At 32.6% G+C, this 27228-nt stretch overlaps 4 protein-coding genes across 7 annotated transcripts; 1 reads left to right on the forward strand and 3 right to left on the reverse strand.

Annotated features, from left to right (window-relative positions):
- Positions 1 to 1569: 1569 nt before the first annotated feature.
- On the reverse strand, positions 1570 to 4454 carry LOC100814206 (uncharacterized). Its single transcript, XM_003545040.5, has 2 exons — positions 2288 to 4454; positions 1570 to 1841 (listed from the first exon to the last, which is right to left on the reverse strand). Exons 1-2 carry the CDS (start codon positions 4100 to 4102, stop codon positions 1731 to 1733), a joined length of 1926 nt encoding a protein of 641 aa, XP_003545088.1. The 5' UTR covers positions 4103 to 4454; the 3' UTR covers positions 1570 to 1730.
- Positions 4455 to 5827: 1373 nt separating this feature from the next.
- On the reverse strand, positions 5828 to 9490 carry LOC100815259 (ABC transporter G family member 26). Its single transcript, XM_003544558.4, has 9 exons — positions 9263 to 9490; positions 8548 to 8837; positions 8260 to 8415; positions 7898 to 8081; positions 7536 to 7814; positions 7169 to 7453; positions 6786 to 7070; positions 6594 to 6701; positions 5828 to 6253 (listed from the first exon to the last, which is right to left on the reverse strand). The coding sequence occupies exons 1-9, from the start codon at positions 9467 to 9469 to the stop codon at positions 5987 to 5989; spliced, it is 2061 nt and encodes a 686-aa protein (XP_003544606.1). The 5' UTR covers positions 9470 to 9490; the 3' UTR covers positions 5828 to 5986.
- A 3909-nt stretch (positions 9491 to 13399) lies between these two features.
- On the forward strand, positions 13400 to 16641 carry LOC100814737 (nucleotide-sugar uncharacterized transporter 2). The gene is made up of 7 exons (XM_003545041.5): positions 13400 to 13713; positions 14701 to 14852; positions 14973 to 15181; positions 15260 to 15353; positions 15491 to 15657; positions 15891 to 16061; positions 16164 to 16641. The coding sequence occupies exons 1-7, from the start codon at positions 13638 to 13640 to the stop codon at positions 16444 to 16446; spliced, it is 1152 nt and encodes a 383-aa protein (XP_003545089.1). The 5' UTR covers positions 13400 to 13637; the 3' UTR covers positions 16447 to 16641.
- Positions 16642 to 19142: 2501 nt separating this feature from the next.
- LOC100815261 (GBF-interacting protein 1-like) lies at positions 19143 to 25574 on the reverse strand. Of its 4 annotated transcripts, none has more exons than XM_041009146.1 (9): positions 25301 to 25574; positions 24721 to 24764; positions 24094 to 24193; positions 23490 to 23622; positions 22336 to 22925; positions 21605 to 21806; positions 20916 to 21213; positions 20071 to 20502; positions 19143 to 19863 (listed from the first exon to the last, which is right to left on the reverse strand). In XM_041009146.1, exons 1-9 carry the CDS (start codon positions 25479 to 25481, stop codon positions 19573 to 19575), a joined length of 2271 nt encoding a protein of 756 aa, XP_040865080.1. In that variant the 5' UTR covers positions 25482 to 25574; the 3' UTR covers positions 19143 to 19572. The 4 variants fall into 4 exon arrangements, with proteins under 4 accessions (XP_040865080.1, XP_014622476.1, XP_003545090.1 ...); XM_014766990.3 differs by having other exon boundaries at positions 24070 to 24193; XM_003545042.5 differs by having other exon boundaries at positions 21605 to 21833; positions 25301 to 25573.
- Between the last annotated feature and the right edge of the window lie 1654 nt (positions 25575 to 27228).

The raw sequence follows: 27228 nt of genomic DNA on the forward strand, positions 1-27228 counted from the left end.
CATTTATATCATCATTTATTGGAATTACAACAAAGTCCAATGTAGTAACTAATTTAGTTACAACAAACCTAATCATTTAAATTTGTAAATTTTTTTTTGACTAAAATGTATCAAAATTAAACTCTTTTATGTAAAAAAAAAAACATTTTTTCCTGCATGTAAAAACAAACTTAAAAATAATTATTCTGGACATTTTAAACATGTGAATTGTGAATATCTGATCCAACGTAAACTTTGTGTACTTATGTGCATATTTTCTTAGGTCCATTGAAAAAGTATGAACAGTTAGACTTTATGTCTGACAGTAATAGTAGCTCTTAATAATTAGACAAAAATAGTTTTTGTCCAAAGCATACTTTGATTTTTCTGAATTTTGGTTCTAGTAAGTGATTTTTAAAATATTTTTGAATTTTTCGTTCGATCCCTGAATATTTTTTTTTATTAAAGTCCTCAGTATGTTTACTATCAGATGGTGGAGTTTACAATTAACATGTCAATGTAATGACAGAAGAAAATATAAAATAATTTTTTTAGAGACCAAAAATAATAATAAAATTATTAGAAACCAAAAGATATTCAAGTATACTTTCGAAATTAAAAATATATTTAAGCATGATAATTAATACATCCAATTAATATAGAGCTGATATTTGTAACCAAATAATAATTACAATTCGTTTTATATAGCTCAATTGTTTGTTCACTTTGCCTATTCTATTCTATTGTTGATTTTTTTTTTCTCTTTTACAAATATTCGGATTAGAGAGAGAACGGCAAATACCTTGATATAGCTCAATTGTTAAAGCTATGAACATGCAACAAGAGGATAATATGCAATTCAAAGCTTCTGCTACAAACTATGTTACCAATATTGATAGAAGGTTGTGCATCTATATCAGACAAAATTATGGAAAAAGTTTAATGAAGACCCCCAAATTCCTATGAAACACCTAAAAAAGCAAATAGTCTCCAAAATTATATTTTTATTTGACTAATATATAAGTAAAAAAAGACCTTGTATGTTGAATTTATATTAAATATAAGTAATTTTAACTAATTTTTTCACATTTAATACTATCATTTCTAAACACATTTCGTTTAATTCTAATTTTATTTTCGATGACTACTTTTTATTCATGATAACAAGTTCCAATAAAAATTATTTTAAAAATAACCTTATTTTTTATTTGAGATTAGAAAATATAAATTATATGAACTAATTTTTTTAATTAGTGAGAAATTAATTATTTTTGTTTATATACAGTCAAGAGGCCGTATATGGTAAAGTGGAAAAATGTTACATGAATACTCCTATCACCCATTAACCACCTAGAGAGAAAAAGAAATATATAAGTTTAATAAGATTTATGATGTGATAAAATAAAATAGAAAAAATAAAATAAAAATGTTATAAGATGTTTGAAATAATAAGATATATATTTGTATATATGGAGCTGGTGGGTCTAGATGCGCAGGTGCATCGGTGCACCTATCAAACATAGCCACCAAGTGAAAATATTTGTGACCCTTAAAATGGAGGAAGAAGAAGAAGAGGAAAACAAAGTCCTATTTTATCAATCACAATAATCAAATGATAGATGAAAAGAATAATTACAAACAAATGACGGCCTAGACAGGCTCCACTGGTAGAATGGCAAAGAACAATGTACTAGCACTCTAGCAGACATCTTCAACCGCAAATATATACAGTCATAGACACAAATAGAAACCTAATTTGCCTTCTCCTTTACCTTGTCATCAGGTTCGCCCAAAACAAATTCAGCATATAAATCCTTCAGAGCAATCATGACTGTAGTTATCAATGGCCCCAAAATAGCTCCCTGTGGAACAACAGAATCCTTCAGCAATGTTACGGAATACAAGGAAAGTGCATCCATACAAGTTCACTAATAAGCCGAACCACACTAGAGCTACTACACCTATACATTGGATCCCACATGCTCACACACAAAAGTTACAAAAGCAGATAACCATTTGAAACGAAGTTGTGCAGGCAAACCAGTCTAAATTCTAGAACAAATATAGGTTGGGAATTTTATGTTAATCTAAAAAATGACAATGTAAGACAATTACTAGTTCAAATTGAGTAAGAAAAGAATAAATAGTCTATGTACTCTCATAGTATAAAGGGTTTTTACATTGTCATATATGATAAATAAGTTTATTAATTTTTTTACAATAAAGTCATACCTCTATGAGAGTGCATAAAAATTAAACACTAAAGAAAAATATCAGAACATCAAAACATGGAGGGGTAACAATTTACCTCTAGAGCTGATGGAAACAAAGCCATTCCCCCAATGATGCTCAGTCCAGTAAGATATGCACTGTGTCCAGGCACATCTTCCAGAATCTCAGTTGCCCCATAATCCATGAGGAAAAGGTGAGCAACAGACAAGAAAATGGCCACTATGTATCTGCCTTCTAGTACCAGCTGTAGTGTTGCTGGAATTGTTGCAAGCCAAGATGGAAATATTGGTAGCAAAGGGCTAAGGAAGGCAATGACAGTTGACACATATAAGAAATGTATTTTGTATAGCCGAAACAAAAGCCAAGTCAGGCATCCTTGGAAGAATGCAATCTCAGCAGTGGCCAAAAGGACTCCTGAAATAGCCTTATCCAACACTTCAACACACCTGACCCTAGCCGAGTTTGACATCGGAACCATGTTCATCACTTGTTCTGTTGCCCCACCTGACTCTGATGTGATGAGATAATACAAAACCCAGAAAAACACCATTGCCTGAGACACAAAATTGAAAACCTCCGCAGCACCAGAGACTATGGAATTCAAAATGGAGATCACAAACTTTGCACCACTTCCAAGCACACTTGTACCACTAGCCAAAACACGCTGACCAACATCCATCCCTTTAACCGCATACCCTTTTGCCTTCTCAACCAAATCCTCCCTAGTAATTATAAGCTCTTGGAAAAGGGTATCAAGTTCTGCATAAATCTCGCCCCACTCCTTATTCCTAACCCTACCCTTCAAACTCAAGAGCTTTTCTGTGTATGGTGAAGGCACCATTAACGAATTCGTTGAAGAAGAGTTAGCACTAGCACTAGCAGGAGCAGTTATCACAAACTGCTTAATAACCGTCACAAATTCAGTCATATTGTACTGCATTGCCAACCCATCAATCTGATCAGAAACCGTCTCATAAAACTGACTAGTGTACTTATCCACCATCCCAGCAACATCATTCTCCTCCATCCACTTCTTCACACCGATTCTCTCAGCGTAATTGTTCTCTTCCACTCGAACCTTCAGCGAAATCACTGCCTCTTTCCCTTCGCCGCCAATCTTGTAAGAGAAGAATATAACCCCACTCAAGAACCCAACAATCATGCCAACAATCAACCCAACAGCCACAACGGTTTTTAACCTCTTCAATACCCCTCTTGTGAAAAACGCACCAGAGGGAAAGAAAAGTGAGAAACTGAAATCCATGTTCTTGGAACTGAAAACAAAGCCTAATCCTAGAAGTGACAGAGACCCAACAGCACCAAGACTCTCATAAGCAGCAACAAACACCCCAAAGGACAAGAGCAAACGAAGCACGGTGGAAAAGCCGCTACGCTTATTTGTGTTGTCATTCTCATTCTCAGGCTTCGGCTTCCTGAGAAGGGTTCTGAGAGAAGCTTCACGAATCTCAACAAGGGTTGTAATGAAGAGCGTGAAGACGGTGAGGGGAAGGGCGAGGAGGGTGTGAAGGAGGCCTAGTTTGAGAGGGTGAGACCAAAAGCAAACGATGGTTTGGTGAATGAGTCTGAGAGGGATGGAACAGAGAACGGCCCATTGAAAGGGTTTGAGGTACTGTTGGAGGAGTTTGTAGAGAGAGAAGAGGATCAGAATGGCCATGGCGAGCCCGGCGTGGGCCATGGCTATGTAGAGGGCAAGGCGCGCCTGAGACTGAGAGTCGCCGGAGGGGTTGACTTTTTGGTCGGCATTTGACGGCGGCGGAGGAGGAGGAGGAGGATCGGAGGTGGGTTTTCGGAGGGATGCGGATCGGAACATGTCGTGCCACGGTGGGGTGGTGGTGGCAGAGTTAGGGTCAGAGTAAGGGACAAGTTCCATCGCAGAACAGAAAAGAAATAGAAGTGAAGTGCAAATAATGTTAGTGAATGAATGTGTTGTGTTATGTGTGTGCTGGCTAAGGATGTTGTGTCTGTCAGTCAGGATTGAATGGCTAATAAAAGAAAGAGACACAGTAATAGTAGCAGTATCATTTGATTCCCAAGTTTTGTGGTAAAAAAGTGAACACTGCAGCTTTTTAATAGTACGAACTATGAAATGAAGTGAAAAGATTGGAAAAAAAGTGAGGAAGAACTGCTACTTGGCTTCGTTCGTGTCTTGTCTTGTGTTCCATTGCGGCATTGCATTCTTCACGTTCCTCATAAGTCATCCCAATCTTCCTCATAACTAAATTAGTATGAGCTTTCGTAATCACTAATAGTTTTATCTTATATCTTTAAATTACTCTACTCACGAACAATAGCGTATAATCTTACTGTAAAGTGTATATGTTTTTCTTTTGTTAAAGTGAAAAATTAACCACCATATTACTGAAGAGTTTAATATACTAAATATGAATAAATATTAATCTAAAACATATTAATAAATATATATAATGTTATTAAGGGATTTAGAAAATAAGCATGTAATTCTTTTCTTTTAATCGAAAATGATAAGGAAATTATTGATAATTTTAAAAGAGTGTTTTAGGGAAGAATTGAATTATTACTCAATAAATTTAAATTTTATTTTTTTTAAGGATGAGATCAATAGGTACTTTTTAGTATTTATTTATTTAAATAAATGTTAAAATGCATTTAATTTTAAAAAATATTAGAAGAGACAAAATTCAATGGGTCTAATCCATAACTAATTTATAAAATTGAATCTTATCTATCTTACAAATATATCAAGGGATAAATAATTGACCCGATCGTTAGATTTTTTTTAAGGCTTTAAAAGAGTCTTATTAGGTGAAAACTTTAATTATGTCCAATTCTATTACAAAGATTGTAACAATAATGTCATCACCTACTATGATTATCTAATTTTTTTTTAAAGCATAATTGATATAACTTATGCACAATCAAAATATAATTTTTGGGGGTGGAATTTCTGCCATCAACCTATGGAATATTTTATCGTTTTTTTAATATCTTCTATAGCAAAATGTGAAAAATTACCTTTTAATTTACCGGAAAGGGGAGAAGAATTAAAATATTTAATGTACCATAATGATCAAATAAAATGTATTTTAACTAAAAGGTTGTTAAAGTATGGGGCAGCTACTTTTTTTTCTTTTTTAAATAAAATTTTATTTTTTGATCTACATTTTTTTTAATTTGGTTGCTAAAGTTAAAAATATTACTTTATTTCCTTTAAAATGTTTGTTAGAGCAAATTGATCCTTAGGTTTTTGTCAGTAATAGTGTTAATTTTGGTTGACATTACATTTTTTACAGTTTGCCACATATTAGCAAGTTAATAAATTAGTATGATAAACTAATAAAATGGCCAATTCAGTTTAGCATAGACATTTTAAGAGATTAAAGTGATAGCTTTCTAAATTTAAGAGATCAAACTGAAATAAAATACGTAAATAAGTGAACAAAATTTTATTTTAACTTTTTCTTTATGGTATATGGGTCAACTAATCTTTGTTACAAAAGAAGAAATGAAGAAAAAAAAAGATTAATTTCATTTGTAGATTGAAGCATAAGCCGTAAAAAAACATAACTCAGTTATGAAGCACATTTCTTTAAAATGGTTGGTACTTGGTAGAGCTTGAATACAGTATTAATTTTTTCTTGCATTGTGTTTTTTCAGCAACTGCTTATCCTGAAAAGGCAACTAGACAGTAGACACCAGCAGAGACACACTTTTTTTCTCAAATGTTGCTGTTTAGTTAACAACAGCATAGAAGACATGTTGTTCATTTCATGAGAGACTAATTGCAAATGTCAATTCTTCTGCGGAGACAGAAGTAAGCTAACACGCGGAAGCATAGAGCCATGGCTACCAGAACCCATGCTTCAGTTAAGCCTCCTTCCAAGTTTACAGTGTCAAATGATGGTGAACTCTGCAGTGTCCTGCACCCTCCTTCGCTTTCACACTCGTATGGTTGCTCTCCTGAATACTGCACTTTTAGAAGAAGTCTGAACCCATAGTACACGAACGACAAATACTTCAACCAATGCATCATCTTCGGTACGTGCTGCATGCAACACAATCAAGCATTCTGTGAAGGAAAGCTAGCTTTTGAATAAAAAACGAGTACAATTGAACTCTTACCAAATCATCATGCATGAATATGTCACTTCCAAAACAAACTAATTATTGGTTTATGTGTGTTAAGGCATGGATGTGCTGACGTGACAATGCATTAAGTTAACATATGAACCAAAATTGTACAATTAAAATAGTAGGGATGAAATTCACGAAAAAAAAAAAAAGATTGAGAGGCAAAATTCGTGAAATTGAGAAAGTAGGGAGACAAAGTTGCAGTTAAGCATACAAATTACAATGTTGCTACTCCTTGTGCATAGCATACATACCTGGACATAGTAGCCACCTGTGAGAAGGAATAACATTAGTATCAAAGAAGCAACCATCCCTGCTCTTTGAATGCTCATAACTGCAGCTCCAAATAGTTCTCCTGCCCCCTATTAACAACATTATATTCATTAAAGCTTCAAACAAAAATGATGACACGTCGTCTACTTATTATGAGTCTCAACATAGCTTACTTGACTTGTTATAGCTATTAAAAGCACCGCGAACAAAGTCAGGAAGAAGCAAGCAACAGTGCTCTTAAATCCGGCCATGAAGTACAAGATTAGCATGAAAAAAGTAGGGTAGAAAACATGTGCCACCATGTCACACAGAGTGCTGCTTGCATAGTACACACTCAGTCTATACATGTCTGCTTTTCTTTCTTTCACCAAGTAGACCTTTTCAAATGGAAAGACATAGACTGCTCCAAAAATACATGAAGATGTCCAGAATATACATATATAGAACATTAAACCAACCTGCACCAAAAATAGTAGTTCATTATAATGTTAATGTTGAAGAGACAGGTAGAGCAGCTCAGCCCTGAAAAATTTGAAATCAATATCATGGAAACTACCTGATCTCTAACTTGAGCCTCTGTATTGGTAGAAGATTTCCACCAAAGTAACCCCAACAAAAGTGCAATGCCAAGTGCTTGAACTAGTCTTAATTTATCAAAATAGTCCTTGCTTCTTGCTCTGAATGTTCTCTTATAAAGAATAACGAATTGGTCGCACCAACTCACTGTCCAGTCCCTTTTAACCTGAATGGCTAGCTGAAGATGTTCTGGTGTGTTTGCTGCTCCATGATTCTCTTCTTTTTCTTTTGGCTCCAGTGTGTCTTTGTACTTGAGTTGTAGATACTAACATAAAATAAAGGAACAATTATTAAGTAGGAATGAGATAGAACAAGCATATAAGACTTATATAATACATAAATCTAACGTTAATAACAGCTTTTGAAGAGTCAACAGATTCTTGATCTTTCAAAATATATTGTGGAACGCTTATGTTATTCACTTGTCCAGTTGCCAAGTCAAGCAAGAACTCTGCAGGATTCATTGGTATTTCCGGGATGAACCTCAAGGATGAAAAGTACTGCATTGAGTCCTTAGCCTTCCCATAGTAAATGGGACAGCCTTCTGATATAAGAAGAAGTTTGTCAAACATGTGAAAGATTCTGCTGGATGGCTGGTGAATTGTTGTGATTATGGTCCTTCCACCCTTTAGGCAAATCAAAAGTAAATTGTGGGGTTATAGAAATGAAGCATGTTATCAAAATGACAGTTAAATATAGTTACTGATACCTTGGCAAGCCCCTGAAGAGTTAGAAGGAGTCTGTTTGCTGAGGTGGAATCAAGGCCTGAAGTTGGTTCATCAAGTAGCAGCAGTGAAGGGTCAACAAGGATTTCATAGCCTATGTTGGTTCGCTTCCTTTCTCCTCCAGATATGCCTTTCAGATATCCTCCACCTATTTTTGTGTGGCGGCATCTATGGTTATACAAGAGATTATTTAGGGAAGCAGTTTTATTTCTTTCTTTGGTTGCAGCTTACTCGAAATCATAGTAACTAATTTTTAGTCAACTGTCGAAGATTCAAAGAATCAATTAAAATACAATATTTGTTTACGGAACCTATTTTGAGCATTCAATAATCACATGTAACACACCTTTCAAGGCCAAGATCCTTGACAGTGTTCTCCACTCTAGCATATTTTTGTTGCTTGCTCATATTGCTTGGCAGTCTTAAGAATGCAGAGAAGATTAATGTTTCCTCTACTGTAAGTTGTGGGAAAAGCACATCCTCTTGTGTCACAAATCCAATCCTATAAGTCGGAAAAAGAAGAAAATAAAACAAAACAAACAGAAGAGTGCAACATCAGCATATATTTATGTTCTGTTAAAATATCAAAGCACATGTCATGACATGGATGCTGATGTTTATGAAGCTTTCTAACCTCCTCTTGACAGCTGGATTAAATCGAACATCATTATAAGTTATCTTCCCCTTCACATTGTCAATTAATCTTCCACCTACAACTCTCAACAAGGTTGTTTTCCCACTACCAGAAGGACCCATCAAAGCAAGAATTTCACCAGGGCCAATGCTTCCTGTGATACTCTTCAAAATTTTCTTGTATCTATCTTCCTCCACGTGGTGTTGTGTGCCTACTTTTGACATCATTGTCTTCACAGGGTTATTGGGAGCCGCTTGGCTATCCCTCACCTTGAACTCTACATCTTCAAACTGCAAATTAATGAGAATTTTGAGAGCAAATGACAGTAATCATAACTACACAATTAAAACACTGTTGATGAGAATATTCTTATTGAAATCAATTTTCAATATTAAGTGGTAAATAATCAAGATCCTCAATAGCATTGCATGAAGAACTATGATTCTCATAAAAAGAAAAACTGTGCTCTAATGCAATCGAAGAAAATAACATATGGTCCATGACCATCACATGTCCATGGTTCTGACCCATTTTCATGTAATACACCTAACCGAATTTTATTGACTCTTGTAAATTGAAAAACTCGATTAGATGTCACATGAAAATTGGCCGAAACCATTTATATGTGGTGGTCCTGAACCATACTATAATTTCTCCTAATGCACGTGGAAAGAAAATTCTAATGAAATTGTAGAATTTAGCCATTTTTCTCTACCTTGAGATAAATGGGGAGGGGGGGATCTTGGTCGAAACCTGAATCCTCAACTTTTATGTCAATCTCTGTGTACATATTTGGAAGGTATGCCTGAGACATGAACTCCATGCTGTGACCAAAGCCATTGCTCCCTGCAATCTGCATGGAGCCAATAGATGGAGGTGACATTGACATGTCCTCAATCTCATCTTCTCTTTTGTTCTCCATGATCTTGGGTTCTATGAGAACTTGTTGAAGCCAAGTAGTCTAATAATGTAGTTTAGATATATACCGTGAGTCAACTGCATCAGACCAAGACCTTGCCTATATATTGAGGCAGAATTTTAGTTGGTGGGCCACGTACTTTTCATGACAAGTTCTTGGTCCATGAAAGGCATGGATGTTATTCTCACATATCCTTTCAATTCAACCATTATCATTCGTCATAAGAACATGAATAAATTGGCTTGGTAAGTAATTGAACATTTATGGAATACACTTCTGCATGTCTTTAATCTCGGGTCTATCAAATTGATGCAATTGGTTTCATTCAAAAAAATAAAAATAGTTCATTTACAATGAATAATATGCTAAATTATGTGATTGATAACAGTCATGTCCGTGACGGCAATGCCATTTTGTAGATTCACTTCTCTTTTTCAAGTGTTTGGTGCTTTGAAGGCCATCTAATATTTGTCATGTATACTTTTTTCTCACAAAACACTGATGTGTAAATCAGTAAATCTATTTGATGACTCTTTTAGTGTTGTGGGATGGTCAACCGGAGTCACGGGTATAATTTGTAGACACCTTGTTTTAAGTTCAATCTATTGTTTTTTAATTATGCTCATTAATGTTTGGTTGAGTAATGTGTGATAATATTGTCTGAATTAATCATGGTCATTGTCTTGTTATTGATGCAAACAATTTAATATTATATTTCTAAACATTCTAAGTTTGATTTCGTTAACCATTACTTCAGGGCATAAGTTAATTAGAAATTAAAAATTAAAAATTTAACATTTAATTAGAAATGTTAATTATAAATTAAAAAATTTATAAAGAATGTAACATTAAATGTTACAATTACATTTTTGGTGCCGTCATTTTGTAGAAAGTCTATCATTTATTAACTTTTTTAACGATCAATAGATAATAAAACTATTTTTAATTTTAGATAATTAATATTAACTTTAATGCACTGTTGAGAGAATTAACAGACAGAGGTGTTTATTAAAGGATTAAAGGCATTTCATATTAATATATTATCAATCAATTCTCAGAAGATTCGAAAAGAAATATAAGTGAAAAACATTTAAGATATGATAGGAATAGAAAAACTGAAAAAGAATAATATGTATCTAACTGATAGTACAATGAAAACAAGTAGCATTAATCAAACTAATTTGTTAGCAGGCACAGTGGCACACGCTATACAAACTATATAGCAGAGCCGTTGTGTTGGGCCCGAAATCTGTGTTTTCTGTCGTGATTTGGTTTTTTCATTTCATGGGTCATCCTTCATGCAGTCATGCCACAATATACACTTTGACGTTGAAGAAATTTAAAAGGAAAAGTTTACTAGTAACCCACTTTATCTTAATTTTTTTAACACATCTCAAATAAAATTTTTATTATTACTTCTGTAAGACTGTAACCATTATCCTTAAGTTATACTTCCTCTCTCTTATCTCGTATATAAGTAAAAATAATTACTTTCATATTAATTAAGAAAGATAATTAAAATCATTTAATTTTATTAATCTCAAATAAAAAATAAAATCATTTCTATAATATTTTTTATTAAAACTTGATATCAGAAATAAGATAAAGTTCTTAAAAATAGAATTGCATTTAAATGAAAAAAAATTTAAGAATGATATCATTAAATATTGATTAAATTAATCAGATTTGTTTATACTTAAACCTAAGATATCAAACAATTATTTTACTTATGAGTCTAGAGAGAATATTTGACCATACTAAAAATATGATCATATCATCACTAATGCACCTACTAAAAACTCCAAGTGTGTTTGAGAAAAGGTTAGCAATACTAATTGATCCCTTTACATTTTGTGGAAGTAATTTATACTTGAAGGAAACTTGGGGCATGTGGACTCCCTTTGTCAATAAATAATTTCAGCAAAGACTCAACACACCATCCTTAACCTTTCATATGAACAACGGAATGAAAACTACCTACTGTCACACACAACACGAATCCATGGACTTGTTAATTGAAAGTATAAATTGGATACCTAAATTGTATAATTTGCACCCTGTCCTGTCCCCACCCTCGGAAAATGAAAAAGAAATGTATAACGTAAAGACATTAATACTCTGTTTAGTTTAGAAAAGAAAATAAAAAAAAAATGAGAATGAATTTTTTGTTTTAAAGTTGGATGATATTTTAATTGTTTAATAAGAAAGAAAATGAAAAGAAAGTTTTATGTGTTAAGAAAAAAAAGTTGTATCTAAAGTGACATAAATAACCTTAAAATAGAGAGAACCATGATAAATAAATAAACATAATATCATTTTAGTCCTTTTATAATAGAAAGTTTATTTTCGCCCTTTTTTCTCTAATTTGGGCAAAACAAATTTGTGGTGGTCTCAACAAAAAATTTCTTGTTTCTTTGTCTCCTCTCTTTTCAATTCAACCAAAGAGAGTGTAACTTTTGAATGGAAATAAAAAAATTGTAATTTAAATTAAAGGTGTTTCGAAGTAGTTTGAGTCCAATTCGTATAATATTTTTTTCATGGGACAGTATGAAATTACAAGTGTTAGTAGTAGGAAAGTAATTTATACTCATGAATAGTGAATCATTTCTTGTTAGGAGTAAAATGACCTTGCCACACAATCACAATAAGATATAACTGTCCATGTCCATGAGAGATTTTGGTTCCTATTTCAGGAATTCAACCTAACCCTGATGGCTATCTATACCATCAATCCAAATGTAGCAAATAAAACCTAAATTACACTAAACTTGTTAGTATATTCTTATATCATAAATTTGTGTGTGTGTGTGTGTAAAATTTACAAAAAATAAACATTTTAAAATATATAAATTATATTGTAATTCAAATCATACTAAATAGATATACTTAATAAATAAGTTATATTTTAGATTTATATGATAAACAATTTATATGCTGATACAAGATTACTTTTAACTTCTGATAATTTCTATTAAAAATTGAAATTCAATTTAGAAATAAAGATAATAAAATAAATTGAAAGAGATAAATGATTAAGAAAAGTCAATTATATGTATAAAAATAAAATGAAAGTGATTTAAGATGGTCAAAAAAGAATTTGTTTTCACAAGATATTAAGCCAACCATCTCAAAACACTCTCTTTTTATCTTTATCCATGTTTTATTAATTATTTATCTCTTTTAATTTATTTTCTATCTTTATTTTAAATTAAAATTTATAACTTTCAAAAGAAATTATAAAAAATTCAAAATAATCTTATATTACAATATAAATATTTATCATAAATACAAACTATAATTTATATACTAAACAATATTTATTTAGTGTAAATTCTAATAATAATATAATTTATATTTTCAAAATTAATTATTTTTTATAGATTTAATTAAATAAAATAAACATTTATCCCATATAATATATGGACTAAAATACTAGTTTAATCTACAAAAGAGAACACAGAGTTTGCATCACTTTAACGGTTAATGCTATCAACCGGTTGTTAGAACATCTTCAAATCTGCATTTGGATCAGTAAGAGTAAGATGGAACTTTTGCATCAAGTTTAGTGATGATATATACCCTATCACAAAAGACGTTGTATCCATAAGATTAGGCAATCTTACCTAAACTAAAAGAGTGCATAGTGGTCGTTGCTACAAGTGTCTTGACTATTTCCTAATGATATAACAATAATTCATGATGTTACATTAACTTCCCGTAAATCAACAATTACATCAATTCCTAGTACACCAGATATCATAGACAGGTGTTGCATGCTAGTAGTACCTTCTTCACCTACAGTTCTAGTAGGCTTGAATTGAGAGACACGTGTTGCCAAATTGTTGGCACTCTCATCAAATACTAAGTTCTCTTGGAACACAAAGTAAATTCCCTTCACTTTTCTCTTGTCTTTTTCTTTTTTTATTTTCATGCAATTGAAAAACCCCTCCTTGAAGAATGTCAATTTTCTGTTTCCCCAGAATCACCTAACATACATTGATTGTATTTTAAGCAACATGGCCTATTAATTCATATTTATATGACCCTTTTTTTCTCTTTGCCTTTCTGTTTTGGCTTCTTTAATCTAATTGGTATAGAATAGTGTTTTAGAAAGAGTGTCTAGCATTTTGAATAAATATGTGATCCAAGTCCATGAATAGGCCAGATTGTTATGGGGTGGTTGGATTCAGTGTGGGGAAGAGGACGAAAGTTTATTAAAAGGAAAGACAGTGATGCTGGCGATGCAGGTCTTTCTGAATTTCTTAGCTGATTTCATTGTGACTCAGTTTTATTTCATGCAACTGAGTGGTTTTATATCTAATTTGCATAATGTACATCCAACTTTTGTTTTTACCTATGTTCATGTATTTTTTTTTTCTTTTTTCTGGGATTGGCTTGTGAACTTTTCATGTTCAACTCTTGGTGAATAGAGCTCAACTATCTTAATCTTACATTAATAATTATTTTCCCCTGCTCATTCTGTGTGAAATACTATTTATCGTTTAAGAATCATTGGATACTCCGGCCTTGGCGGTTGTAAATTATAAGTTTGTTACGTTACTTCTCTCTCTCTCTCTCTCTCTCTCTCTCTCTCTCTTTACGTTCATAACCTCTGTTGTTTATGTTATGGTTTTACTGATCCTAGAAACTTTCTGAGACCCATTTTGATTTTGAATTGAACTGACACTTCTCTGTTTATTTTTCTGCAACTTGCATTGATGTTCTCTGTAGCCAATTAAAAAAATGACACTTGAAATGAAAGTATATGAATTTGATCTAATATTCATCTTGTTTTCATTCTTCCTTCTTTGGCATCTGCCCTTATGCTCCAGTCTTCTTTTTCTGTTGAGTGTTGAACTATAATGCACTTCTTTTATTTCCACAGCTGATTAGAACTCAATTTATTTGAGTCTTCTTTAGACAAAATTATCATAAGTATTTGTAGGAGAGAAAAAATAAGAAAAAGAAAAAAAACAAGTTTCTCCATTAATTAATTTGTAAAAATTATAGTATTAGTTTTTTCGAAAGTTGATTTTAACTTTATACACAAGCTAATTTTGGGCCCTGGAGTAATATTGGGGACATATTCAATGTTTACAAGTTTCCCTTTTGCAATGAAATGATTATAAGATATTACTCATTAGTCATTACCATTGATTCCAATATCCTTGTTCCCAATACCAATATAAACTAGACTTGGTGTACGATCCAGCTATTGATTGAAACTATATCAGGTAAAGCACTGGAAGAACTCAGAGCTTCTCTCTACAATGAGATCCGAACATCAGAAGGAGCCAAGCGCCAACAGCAAAGATATTGTGGACCAGTGGTGGCACTGTCCTTCAATTTTATGGTTTCTGTTGGGATTATCATGGCAAACAAATTGGTCAGTACAATTTGCTTCTTTTCTATCATGTATTATATAATGTGATGACCCGAATGTCACAACTAGTCATTACAAGCCTATTGATTGTCAAGCACCCTTACATGTATATGTTGTTAACAGGTGATGGGTAAAGTTGGCTTCAACTTTCCAATTTTCCTCACATTTGTACACTACATCACTGCATGGCTTCTCCTTGCCATTTTCAAGACACTCTCAGTGCTTCCTGTGTCCCCTCCATCTAAAACAACTCCATTCTCTTCTTTATTTGCACTTGGTGTTGTTATGGCCTTTGCCTCTGGCCTTGCAAACACCAGCCTCAAGTATAACAGGTTCATTCACTTGCTTTAGCATCTTTATGATAAAAAGATTTGGAACTTTACTTTTTGCTGACAATCCAGCTATTGCAGTGTTGGTTTCTACCAAATGGCTAAGATTGCTGTTACCCCAACGATTGTTCTTGCGGAGTTCATTCTTTTTGGAAACACCATTGATTTTAAAAAGGTGAGAAATTACTCTTCTTCCCTTCTTTTTCTTTTCTACTCTTTTATAAGCCATTTCACATATCTTAAAAAGGACTATTCCAACCCCCTTTCTTTGTTTTTAATGCACTAATCATGTATGTCATTGCAATGATGCAGGTTTTGGCTTTGGCTGTCGTGTCAGCAGGTGTAGCTGTTGCAACTGTAACAGATTTAGAGTTCAACTTATTTGGTGCTCTAATTGCAATTGCATGGATAATCCCAAGTGCCATAAATAAGATTTTATGGTCTACTTTACAACAGCAAGGCAACTGGACAGCTCTGGCGTAAGTAATATTAATTAGAGTGCATTTGGAAGAGTTTATTTGAAACTTACTTGGACTTATCTTACAACATAAATATTTGTATTAGCATTTGACTTAGTTTATGAAAATAACTTACAACTTATATAAAAACTGTTTAGCCTTGGTTTCTCTTCGATTTTATACATAACCACGATACAACATTTATTCAATAAGTGCTTAATTAAACTATTTACTTAAAACTTTTGTGATTGTAGATTGATGTGGAAGACAACCCCGATCACAGTTTTCTTCCTCGGGGCATTGATGCCGTGGATAGATCCACCAGGAGTCCTATCCTTCAAGTGGGATGTGAACAACTCAACTGCAGTTTTTGTATCTGCTCTCCTTGGTTTTCTCTTGCAGTGGTCAGGGGCATTGGCATTGGGGTACAGAGACTACATTCCTCTTCCAACACCATTTTTTGACACATAATGTTGTTTTCTTTTAATGTTGCTAGCTAACATGACACTATGAATCTATGATTGCAGGGCCACTTCTGCTACAACCCATGTTGTTTTAGGACAGTTTAAAACATGTGTGATTCTGTTGGGAGGGTATCTATTATTTGAGTCAGATCCTGGGGTTGTGAGTATTGGTGGTGCTGTTGTTGCTCTCTCTGGGATGTCAGTTTACACGTCATTGAATTTGCAAGAGCCTCAGGAGCCTTCATCGAAGCCGAAATCAACAAGTGAAGACACCAAATCCACAGATTCAAATGTAAATACTACTACCACTACCACTACCTCTACCACCATTGTCTGTGTCATATAGTAGATGATGAATCATGAATACAAGAACATCCCATTTTTCAGACACTCATCTTAAGTCCTTGGTTTTAGCAATTAGCGAAACTTTATGTATAGACAGTAATGGAAATTCGTTGAGATTTTTTAAGGGTAGCTTGCTTTTCACAAAGTTCCATCAGTCTCTTTAATTTCTTAAATGAAAAAAGCATTATCAACTAAATGATGTTCAAGGGCTTTAGCTTTAGCACACATCTTATGTAAGTTCATCGACCACCACTGACACACAACTCTGAGATGTCTGGTTAAGTTAGAAAAAAGAAACGAGCACGTTCTAGCAAATGAAAGCCACAAAAAACAGAGGAGTTTCCACGATAAATTTAGCCGCTATTGTATTCGTTATTTAGGGAATGTAACAAATCGTTAATTTCGAAGCTTTAACTCATTTTCACAAAGTGAACAAGCAGTAGAATCATTACACCATCTAATGTTTTTGATGGTAGAGCAACTTTGTTTGAAAATGTTACATTCCGATAACCTCGAATCTTATACTAACACTTTATGAGGAAGGTAAATATAATGGTTAAAAAATAAGAAATGTTTGTATAAATACACAATACCTCAGGTGTATAACTCTAATTTTCTTTTGATATTAATATTAACATCATAAAACTATTATGTGGAGATTTTTTAATACTTTTTAAAATTTTGTATAGTAATTTTAAAATATTAATATTTTGTTTAATAATGACACACATATATCAAATGATAAATTACTAGAGTTTTGTAATAAAAAAAAATTGAATGACTAAATTATTAAAATAAAGTATATACATAATATAAGTAATAATGTTAGTATTATTATAATTCAAACTAATACTAACAGTTCAAATCAATATTATTTTTTCCTTGATTAATTATTCAATTAAAATATTTTTATTTTATTTTTTAAATTCATTTAAAGAATACTTTAAAAAATTATGTATAATATTAAGCATAAAAATATTTCAAATAACATTAAAAATTGCCATTAATAGAAAATTGTTATCTAAATAACACAAGTCAGGTTGGTAATTGTATTCAAGCTCTTTTTTCTTTTGACACACAAAGCCATTACATTTATGAAATAACAGTGTCGTAAATGCAAGTATGTAATAAAAAATCTGAGATTTAGCATAAAGTTACACCAAATAAGTATGAGCAACATAATTAACTTATCCTTACACACCCTCCATGGTACTCAAATTCTCTTAAGAAATAGTTTGACTTAATTACACATTTCATGTCTCTAGTTTCTTGATTTCGCAAATTTCATTTCCCAAATTTCCTACATGAATATGATTCTTCACTGTTTTAATTTAACATCTAATAATCAACCGAAAATATAATGTCACATTATTTAGATATCATATTTAACATCTAATACTCGTGGGAAAAAAAATTAGAAGATGAAGTTTTCTGGATTAAATATATGGATTTTTTGGGTTACTAAACATATATGATTTGAAAAAAAGTTATCTATTAACATCTAAATATTCAACAAAAAATACTAATGTGACAATATCACATCAACAAATTCACATATACCATACTATCACATTAATATTATCATTAAATACATAAATTAATTAATAGATCAAAATTACATAATTAAAATATTAAATAAAATTTGCAAAAAAAATGCAATTCAGAAAATTGAGAAAATAAAGAAACCAAAAGTGCAATAAACCTAATAATTTTAACTTATACCAAACACATTAGACTATAATTTATCATTGTCATTGTCCACGCTCACGTAATCATGGGATCAAGTATGCAAATTAACATTTTTTTTTTGCCTTCTTTAAATGAGGGATAATGATAATGGATAACAAGTTAATACAGGCACCAAATTGTACAATTAAAAATAAAACTAAAATCGAATAATTAAAAATTAAGACCCACATCAAACTTGTGCCAGAATTCCAACTCCACATCTATGAATGTTAACAAATGAACCAAAATTTACAAATAAAATATGAAAAACCAAAATCACCTAAAAACTATACTACAAGAACCAAAAATACAATTAAGCCCAAATTATTAAGAGTATAAATAATTAACATTGAAGAAAATAAAAGCATATAATTCTATGATTCCCGATAATTTTAAATGCATATGAACTATTAAGGTTTCAAGAAAGCTGTCACACGAGACCTGTAGCAAACAGTAATTTCTCAATAATTGGTTGTGTTGAAAGAAAAACTAGAATCATGCTGGATAGAAAATAGAATTTAAAAATTTCAAAACAAAAGAATCAGAGAAAATAGATCCATAAGCATGTTGGTTCCTCCATGCAAAATCAGGTAAGGCTTGTGAAGGGCTTATAGATGAGACTAGAAATGTGCTAAAGAAAAGCATATATCACAATTTTCATGCTCCAAAAAAAGCATATAATTCTATGATTCCCGATAATTTTAAATGCATATGAACTATTAAGGTTTCAAGAGAGCTGTCACACGAGACCTGTAGCAAACAGTACTTTCTCAATAATTGGTTGTGTTGAAAGAAAAACTAGAATCATGCTGGATAGAAAATAGAATTTAAAAATTTCAAAACAAAAGAATCAGAGAAAATAGATCCATAAGCATGTTGGTTCCTCCATGCAAAATCAGGTAAGGCTTGTGAAGGGCTTATAGATGAGACTAGGAATGCGCTAAAGAAAAGCAAATATCACAATTTTCATGCTCCAAAAAAAATTGTATAATTCAATGTTCTCTGATATCAAAATGTAATATACAGGTGAGAAATTTAGAACGGAAAAATTGGTATATCTCACCTACCAATTCTTGGCTTAGTATATTATCACTGGGACTTACCAAGTTACTTATATAGCAACAACTAAATGTTCTCTCGGGTAAAAGAGGTGAGGGATAAATAAAACTTAAGGCTCAAAAATTTAATAAAAAAAATAGAAAAAGAAAACCTGCAACTAGCACCCTTCAAAATCGTTAGCACCAAATATCCCCACCGAAAACAGTTACTAATTTTCCTTTCTCATTCTTTGGCCGCATTTTTATTTACACTTCAGATCAGGCCAGTGTTCATACGTTCTGCATCAGAGCACACCATGTGTGCATATGAACATTATCGCATCAAGAAAATGTTTTCCAGCCTAAAAATTAGAGTTCCAATTGATCTGTGCAGGCTGAGGCTGCTGATAAGATCCTGAAGGGGGGCCTACAGTTTCAACGGGCCCAGCCACAGCCTGAGACTGTTGCAAAAGGGTTGAAGGTGAAGCTATTGTCTGCCCTGCTTGATACATACCAGCAAATGCCCCCTGAGCAGCCTGTGTTGGGGGGAAGGTGAGATGTTGTCCCTGAGGGCCAAGGTTATACAGAGAATTAACTTGCAAACTGGACATGTCTTGGCCTGGAGCAGGTATCCACACTGCAGAGCCTTCACTCTGCAGCAAAAAAAAAACATAATATGATTAGGAACTCCAGAAAGTCCAAGAATTTCATTTCAAGCTGATGAAGCAAACATAAACTCTTGACAAAATAAGATTGATACTATTGAAAACCAGGGACCAAAATATGGAACAAAATTTCCTATTTTATCAAGAAATATGCATGGGTGAAATAAAAGGACATTAAAAAGGAAGTAAACCAACCAGCTGTCCTGTTGTATAGATCTGGTTTTCCTTTAACTGAGACACTACCAGATCTTCATTTCCAGTGGAGCTTCCAGTATTAACTGTTTGACCTGGCGCATATCCTACAGGTGGAGTGATAAATGATCCAGAAGGAATTCCAATATGAGCTGCATTTCCTGTGTTGGCTCCAGCCTTGAATTGAGGGAGAGGGAATTTGATCCCAGCAGCTGCTGGTAGATACATGCTGCCAGCTGATGGTTGTTGAGGGAAACCATTGTGGTTTAAAAATTGGTGGATTGGAGACACATAAATTGGAGGGTAATAGTGGCCATATGGGAAGAAATTAGCAGGGTATGGTGGCCTGAAAATAGAAACCGACTGTGGAGTCACAGGTATAGAATTCTGCAGGGGTGGAGTTGGGCTAGGGGACACAGCCTGAGAACTTGCATTCTGCAATACAAAGTAAAAAAAAAAAAAATAGAATCATATAAAAGGAAAAAATATAGTCATAATAAATAATATATGCACTTGGCAAAGAATTTTACATTGTCATCCAATTACAAACAGCTATGTATGATAAATTTGTTGACATTTATAATAACTACTTTAAAAGTCATACCAAGAATAATTTACTTTTTACAGATGTTAATCCTTTCTACTTGAATGAGTAAATTAACTTCGGAAAAAAAAATGTTAACCTTTTTACTTTTTACAAGTTCATGAATGGAAAGAAATTTAAAAGAACAAAGGGTCAATATCAAAACATCAAACCGGAAAAGAGAGCATTCAAACACAGGGAGATTCGGTTTTAGTAAATATTAAGCAGGGGAAGATCTTAAGAAGTAAAAGACGGAGAAACTTACAACAAAGTTAGGAAAGCGAGATGTATCTTGTGACTGAGGTTCAGTTCCCTCAAATTGAACTTGCTGAGTGCCTAACATGGAGGAAATGAAATTCAAACCATAGTTTTGAGCAGTTTGAACAGTTGGAATTTGTTGGCCTTCAGGAGCCAACAAAACCTCCTTCTTTGACTGATCAACCTTTGTGTCAGTACCAGTTATAGGATTGCCATTTGTAGCTGGTGCCTTTTCAATCAAATAAGATGAAGAATGTGGATAATCAAGATGATCTCCTTGTGCAGTCAAGGATGCACTTTGATTGCTATATCCAGACAAGAAATACCATCAAAACAAAAATTACATGAGCACACCATGACACAAGTAATAACTTTGGTAACAAAGAAAAATCAATTAATTCAACCAGAATAATTCATAAAAGAAACAATAACTCAGCCTTATGATTGACAAAGAGCACGGAAAAAGGTATAATATTATCTCCAAATAGAACCTTCCCACTTTCCTAGTACTATCTTTTAGGCAGATTATAGTTGTTTTGTTAAGAAGTTTGATATAAGAGAACAAAGCTAGGATAATACAACCATTAAAAAGAGCAAGAGGGAACATACACACACACAGGGAAGGAGATAAAGAGAGAGACGTCTGTTATTTGATATGCAAGGCAAAAGCACATAAGGAGCAAATGAATTACAAACCTTGAAGTTGCAGCTTCGTCACTCAATTCAAGGGCAGGAGAAGCATTATTGTCACCATCAGTTTCACTGTTGGACTTTTCACTTGGGCCTAAAGTATCAAAGCTTCCAAATGTCAGACCACTTTTTAAAGCCTTGGATACTTGGAAATGGTTTGGAAAAGTAACATGTTGCCTCAACTCTGCTGAAGATTGCACACAAGCTTCTGAAGTTGAAACCTCTGTGGTATTAGCTGTTTTATAAACATGTATGAACACGCCAAAAGGCATTATAAGGGATATAATTAGAGATATATTGAAAAGAAATGAGAGAAAAATTGTAAGTAAATAAATAAGTGACTCTAGATTGTCAGGATGATTCCTTCCAGCATGGAAGAGTATCTAAGCAAGTAAATTTGGGGGTTAGCACACAAAAGCAGAACCCATACAAGTGACATGCTTATTTAAATTATAGGCTTAGTCATGCTGCTTCTCACTTAAAATACCTTCAGAAATAGTTTCTAAGGTTCTTCTCCTGACCTAAGTCCTCCTATTTCTGTGGGCTTTTCTTCACTATCTCTTCTGAAAATTTACATTGTCCTCCTTTCTAGTAGGGAGAGCAATGATAGTATCCATATGGTAGAATTGTTTGATTGGAAAATTCAAGGAATACTTCAACCCAGTACATTGAGGGAAACAGGACATAAAGCAACCCTGTTACTCATAAGATTAAACAGATATAAACAAAAACTTTACCTAGAGGTGACTGGCTACCAGAACTGGAAGATGGCCTCAATGAATCATTTGGGGATGGAGATGGAAGTTGTGAGGGTTCAGATAAATGATTATTTTCAACTTCATTTAACTTCTGTGGGGAATTTGTTTTGCTTGCTGAATTCATGGACCCATATTTTTCATTCTTTGATGCCGATAAATCATTAACTTCATGAACAACTTTACTTCCTCTAACATGATTTGGTCCAGCAGATATTCGGTTGCTCACAACTTCCCTACTAATAGCACCACTCACACCAAGACTCCGGGAGACAGATGATGCCACTACAGGATCCAAAGAAGAATGAACATCGGATACAGAAGTTTGAAGTTGATCAGAACTTGACACAGACATTCCTTGGTTAGAGCTGGTAACTGAGCCAAAGGTTTGAGTAGAGGAGGATGCTGCTGCAACAACAGCTGCTTGAGGTTGGACATTTTCTTGATGGCCAGTGTCCTTAGCAGCTGAAGTACTTTTAGGTACACTAACTATGGGAGATTGGCCACCAGAATCATGACCTGACTTCCCATTGGATTGATTTGCAGCACCTTGGGGTGCAACAGCTGAAACTCTGCAATTTAAGAAAAATGATTTTGAAGAGGATACATATATCTAACTATAAAAAAGAATAAGTAATCATGCCAATAGTGACACTGGTGTATTTCTCATCACACCAACAAACAACTTTATATAAATGCATTTAGCAATCCAGGTGTACAATCATAAGATATAAGATGTTATCAAGTTGATCATGCAGGTCAAACTTCAAGCAAGTTGATTATCAATAAATAATCAAAAATTAAGTATGTTCTTAATTATTCTATTCATTGTAGTTATTATTATTAGACATTGAAGTTATGAAATAAAAAAAGAGTACAATTTGATTTTTAATCAACATAAAATTTTAAGCATGACTTCAATGTGAGATTTGGCTAGAATTTTAGGCACAAAACAGGAAAATAAGAGTGATGTCATTTTTCACCTTTCTGTCACTTCTTTTGGAGTCTTGCTTTGCTTTTTTATCAAATACATAAGGAATAAATAAGCCATTTCTTTCCACCATACATTTTCTCATAATAAAAAATTAATCTGGTGAAATAAACAAATTAAAGCAAATATGAAACGAAATTGCTACCTTGTAGCTTGAGATGTTGTATTAGTCTTAGTTTTCTGTGAAAATGGCTGAGTAGAGGGAGCATGACTTCTCTCTGCAATGTGATTGACTCCATTTTCCCTTCGATTAGCTTGGTTCCTCCCACCACCACCATCTAACAACAGACATCAAGACAGGGTAACAACTTTCAAGTTAATAAACTAGTAGGAAATTTGATGATGCTTAGGACAGGTCTCTGCACTAAAGCAGTTCATCTTATAAAAATAATCAATGAAAAAAAAAACTAAAACAACATCAAAGGATAAATAGTGGCAACGGAAAGGTACTTTATCATGACATGCTGGATTCAAAAGGAATGTAATAGGGCTCATTAAGCAGCAAAATAAAAGCATAATTCTTAATATTCAGATAAAAAAACTCAGTAAGAAGGTGATTGAAGGAAAGGATCACCAAGTGATAATATCTTTAAAAAATATGGCATTCCAAAAGTATTGTTCTTTCAAGAGACAGGGAAATGATGGTTTCCAGGTAACCATTTGTGGAAACGAAACTCCATAAATGGAAGAGACAAGTAAGTTAATAACAAAGCCCAAAGTCAAACCTCTAAAAGGTGGGGAAATTGTACCAGGAAAGTTAGAGGAATATCCTCCAGAACCACCCCTTCCCCCCCTCCCTTGTCCGCCTTGCTTTAACCTAGGCTCATCAGAAGCTCTGCTGCTCAATCCCTGCAACAATAAAAATAAAAGAAATTTCTCAGGCTAATAAAAAAATATTAAGGAGAAAAGGATGGGACAATGCAAGCACATTTACTTATAACTGCAAATATACAACTACAGAACACACAGAAAAAAGTAAAACCATATACATGCAATTATAAAACAAGACCCAAGTCTTTTACTCTCAGCCAATAATATCACATGATCCCACAGTTCATCATAGGCAGGAAGTAGAAACCTATAACAACCACAACTGTTCAAACATTCATAAAAAGCAAGGATTCTTATAGAATCTCAACATGGAGTTGCCAATCACAGTGCTCATAAGATGACACAATGGCAACTCATGACACAATGAAAGCTTGCCTAGCAGCTCACAACAATCAAAATAATAAATAGACTTCAATATAGTGGACAAACAGATAAAAGATTCGTCCACTACAATTGATCCCCTCAATGGCAGAAGAAGTACCAAATTAATTCGATTCAGCAACTCAACTTTCAAGAGCAAGTAAGGAGGGACGGGAGAATCTTACCTCCTTCTTGCGGTCACGTCTCCTTCTCACCTCATGAAAAGTATCTGTGAACAAAAAAAAAACACTCAACATTAAAAAAAAGAGAGAGAGAGAGAATCTCAAATATGCCATAACACATTTCTTTTCAAGAAATCCTAAATGATTATAGAGTGTTGAAGCCATTAGTTAAGAAACACGTGTGAGCGAGAGAGCCTGAGAGATAAGATACCATCAAACACCAACAATATCATTAGATTATTATTATATTCAACTATTATAGCTAATTCCTCGTCACATAAACAAAACCCTACAAAGGTACTAGCTTTTATCTCCCTGAAGCGCACTGATACACAATCTCCTTGTTGTTCCCAAACATTGAACAAAGTTTCAATGTCCAAAGAGCCACAGGCACACACAGACGCAGCTCCCCTCACCTCAGCTTCTTAAAATATATTTTTTTTATAAATAAAACATGAAAAGATGAAGTGAAGTTTGAACAGCAACCCTAACAAACAGAGACAGTGAAAGTGAAGCTTAAAAAGTGGGGGAAGTAGGGGAGAGAGAGAGAGAGAAGAAACGGATCGCAAAGAAGATAAGAGACCTAAATAGAGAAGCTTCTGAGCGGTTTCATTGGGATCCATGGAACATTCACGGAGGACGGCGTAGATTTCGTCGTCGGTGTGCTGCTTGCCGGTGATCTCACGGATGTCCTGGATGATTTTGCGTACATTGTTTGGGATCGGAACCCTAGCACAACTCGAAGATCCACCACCGCCGCTCATCTTTCTGTAACACACCAACGAAGAAACAAAGAACACACTGTCTCTGCTCCCCAAACTTATATATTTTTACTATTACAATCAAAACACAACTCAATCACTTTGAATCATTAATATACGCCAATTCCATTACTATGCCTATTTTTTTATTTTAAATTTCAATAATAACTGCTTCAAAATCTCATCTATTTTATATTTGTTTAGGCTTAAATAACAGTAGGTCCTATAAAATATTTTCTGCATCCTGTTATAATTATTTTAAAAAAGAATATATTTATCCAAAAATAATTCTTATTTTATCTGTTCAATGTAATATTTATTATTTTTTTATTTATATCAGTTGTTGTAATATTAATGATATGAGCCAGAAAAAAATAATTAATAATAAGGACATTGACTTTATAAAATTTATATTCTTTTTTATTTATTTATTGATTTTTTTATAAAAAAACCAAAAATAATAATTAAAAATAAGACAAATAATCTAATTCATAGTATCAATAAAAGTGATTAAATTTATTGATTTTAATTAATAACATCATAAATTTTAATTTTATTCTTAAATTACTCGTATCAAAAACTTATAAGTTATACTTATTTTTAAAATGATAGGTTTTCAAACTAATTAATATACCTTATTTTCTTAATAGTCTAATAAATATATTCATTCTCATGAGAATTCAATATATATCAACAGATCTCATGAAAGATTAAGAATAAAAAAATTAACAATTAATACATTTTTAGACAGTAAAATTTAAAAAGATAATCATATGTTTCTTATAATTGGAATAAAAAAAATATTATTTTATGTTTCTTATATAAAAAAAATTAGTGATAATAAATAAAAATTAAAGTCTTAATATTTAATTTAAGTGTCATATTTAATATAATTTTTAATTAATTGGCTGAAAATTGCATTAACAAGGTATTAAAATTAGAGTCATGTGTGTGTGAATTAATCAAATTATACTAGTATATCATTTAATAATTTAAAATTGTACAATTTTATTGAAAGTTTCATTAAAAATTCATTTCGCATGGATCTTATTTAGGAAATTTTTTATTAATACCAAATTATTGTATAGCTCATTTATGTACATCAATATTTATTTATATATGTTTAAAATATATAAAAATATAAATTATTTAATTATCTTATTATCATTAATTTAAATAAAATTTATAAAAACAAATAATTTATGAGTCTTGTATGAACTTGAATTATTAAACATAATTTACATATAATTCATTTAATTATAGGATAAAAAGTATTATCATTTTCTTTGTTAATGTATTCATATTTTTCGTTGGGATAGTTTCGTTGACCTAGTAACACCAATATTTCAATCATCATGAAGGATTTTGGTCAGGCTAACCAACATGGCTTCTTGAAACGCCATACAACAATACTAGAACTAAAAAATCAACTATGTCAATTATCGGAATTAGAGAAAATATATGAGAATCATAAATTTGTACAATATTAAGGTGTGAAAGAGAAAAGTTCATAAATCATAAAAAGTTATTTTTTATGACCAACTTCTTATGAAAAAACATATTTGTGTCGATTTAGGTGATAGAGATTCAATTTAGAGAGAGACCATAAACTATAATTGGATTGTGATGGTAATTTCGAAGCAAAGCACGATGATGAGAAAGAGATCATATGGGCGAATTAAGTGCCTTGATAGACTTTGATGTTAAAGTTAATAAAGACTTAAGATGGAATGTTGTCTTAGTTATGATA

The sequence above is a fragment of the Glycine max genome, chromosome 14, assembly GCF_000004515.6.
Source record: "Glycine max cultivar Williams 82 chromosome 14, Glycine_max_v4.0, whole genome shotgun sequence".
NCBI classification, from domain to species: Eukaryota; Viridiplantae; Streptophyta; class Magnoliopsida; order Fabales; family Fabaceae; genus Glycine; species Glycine max.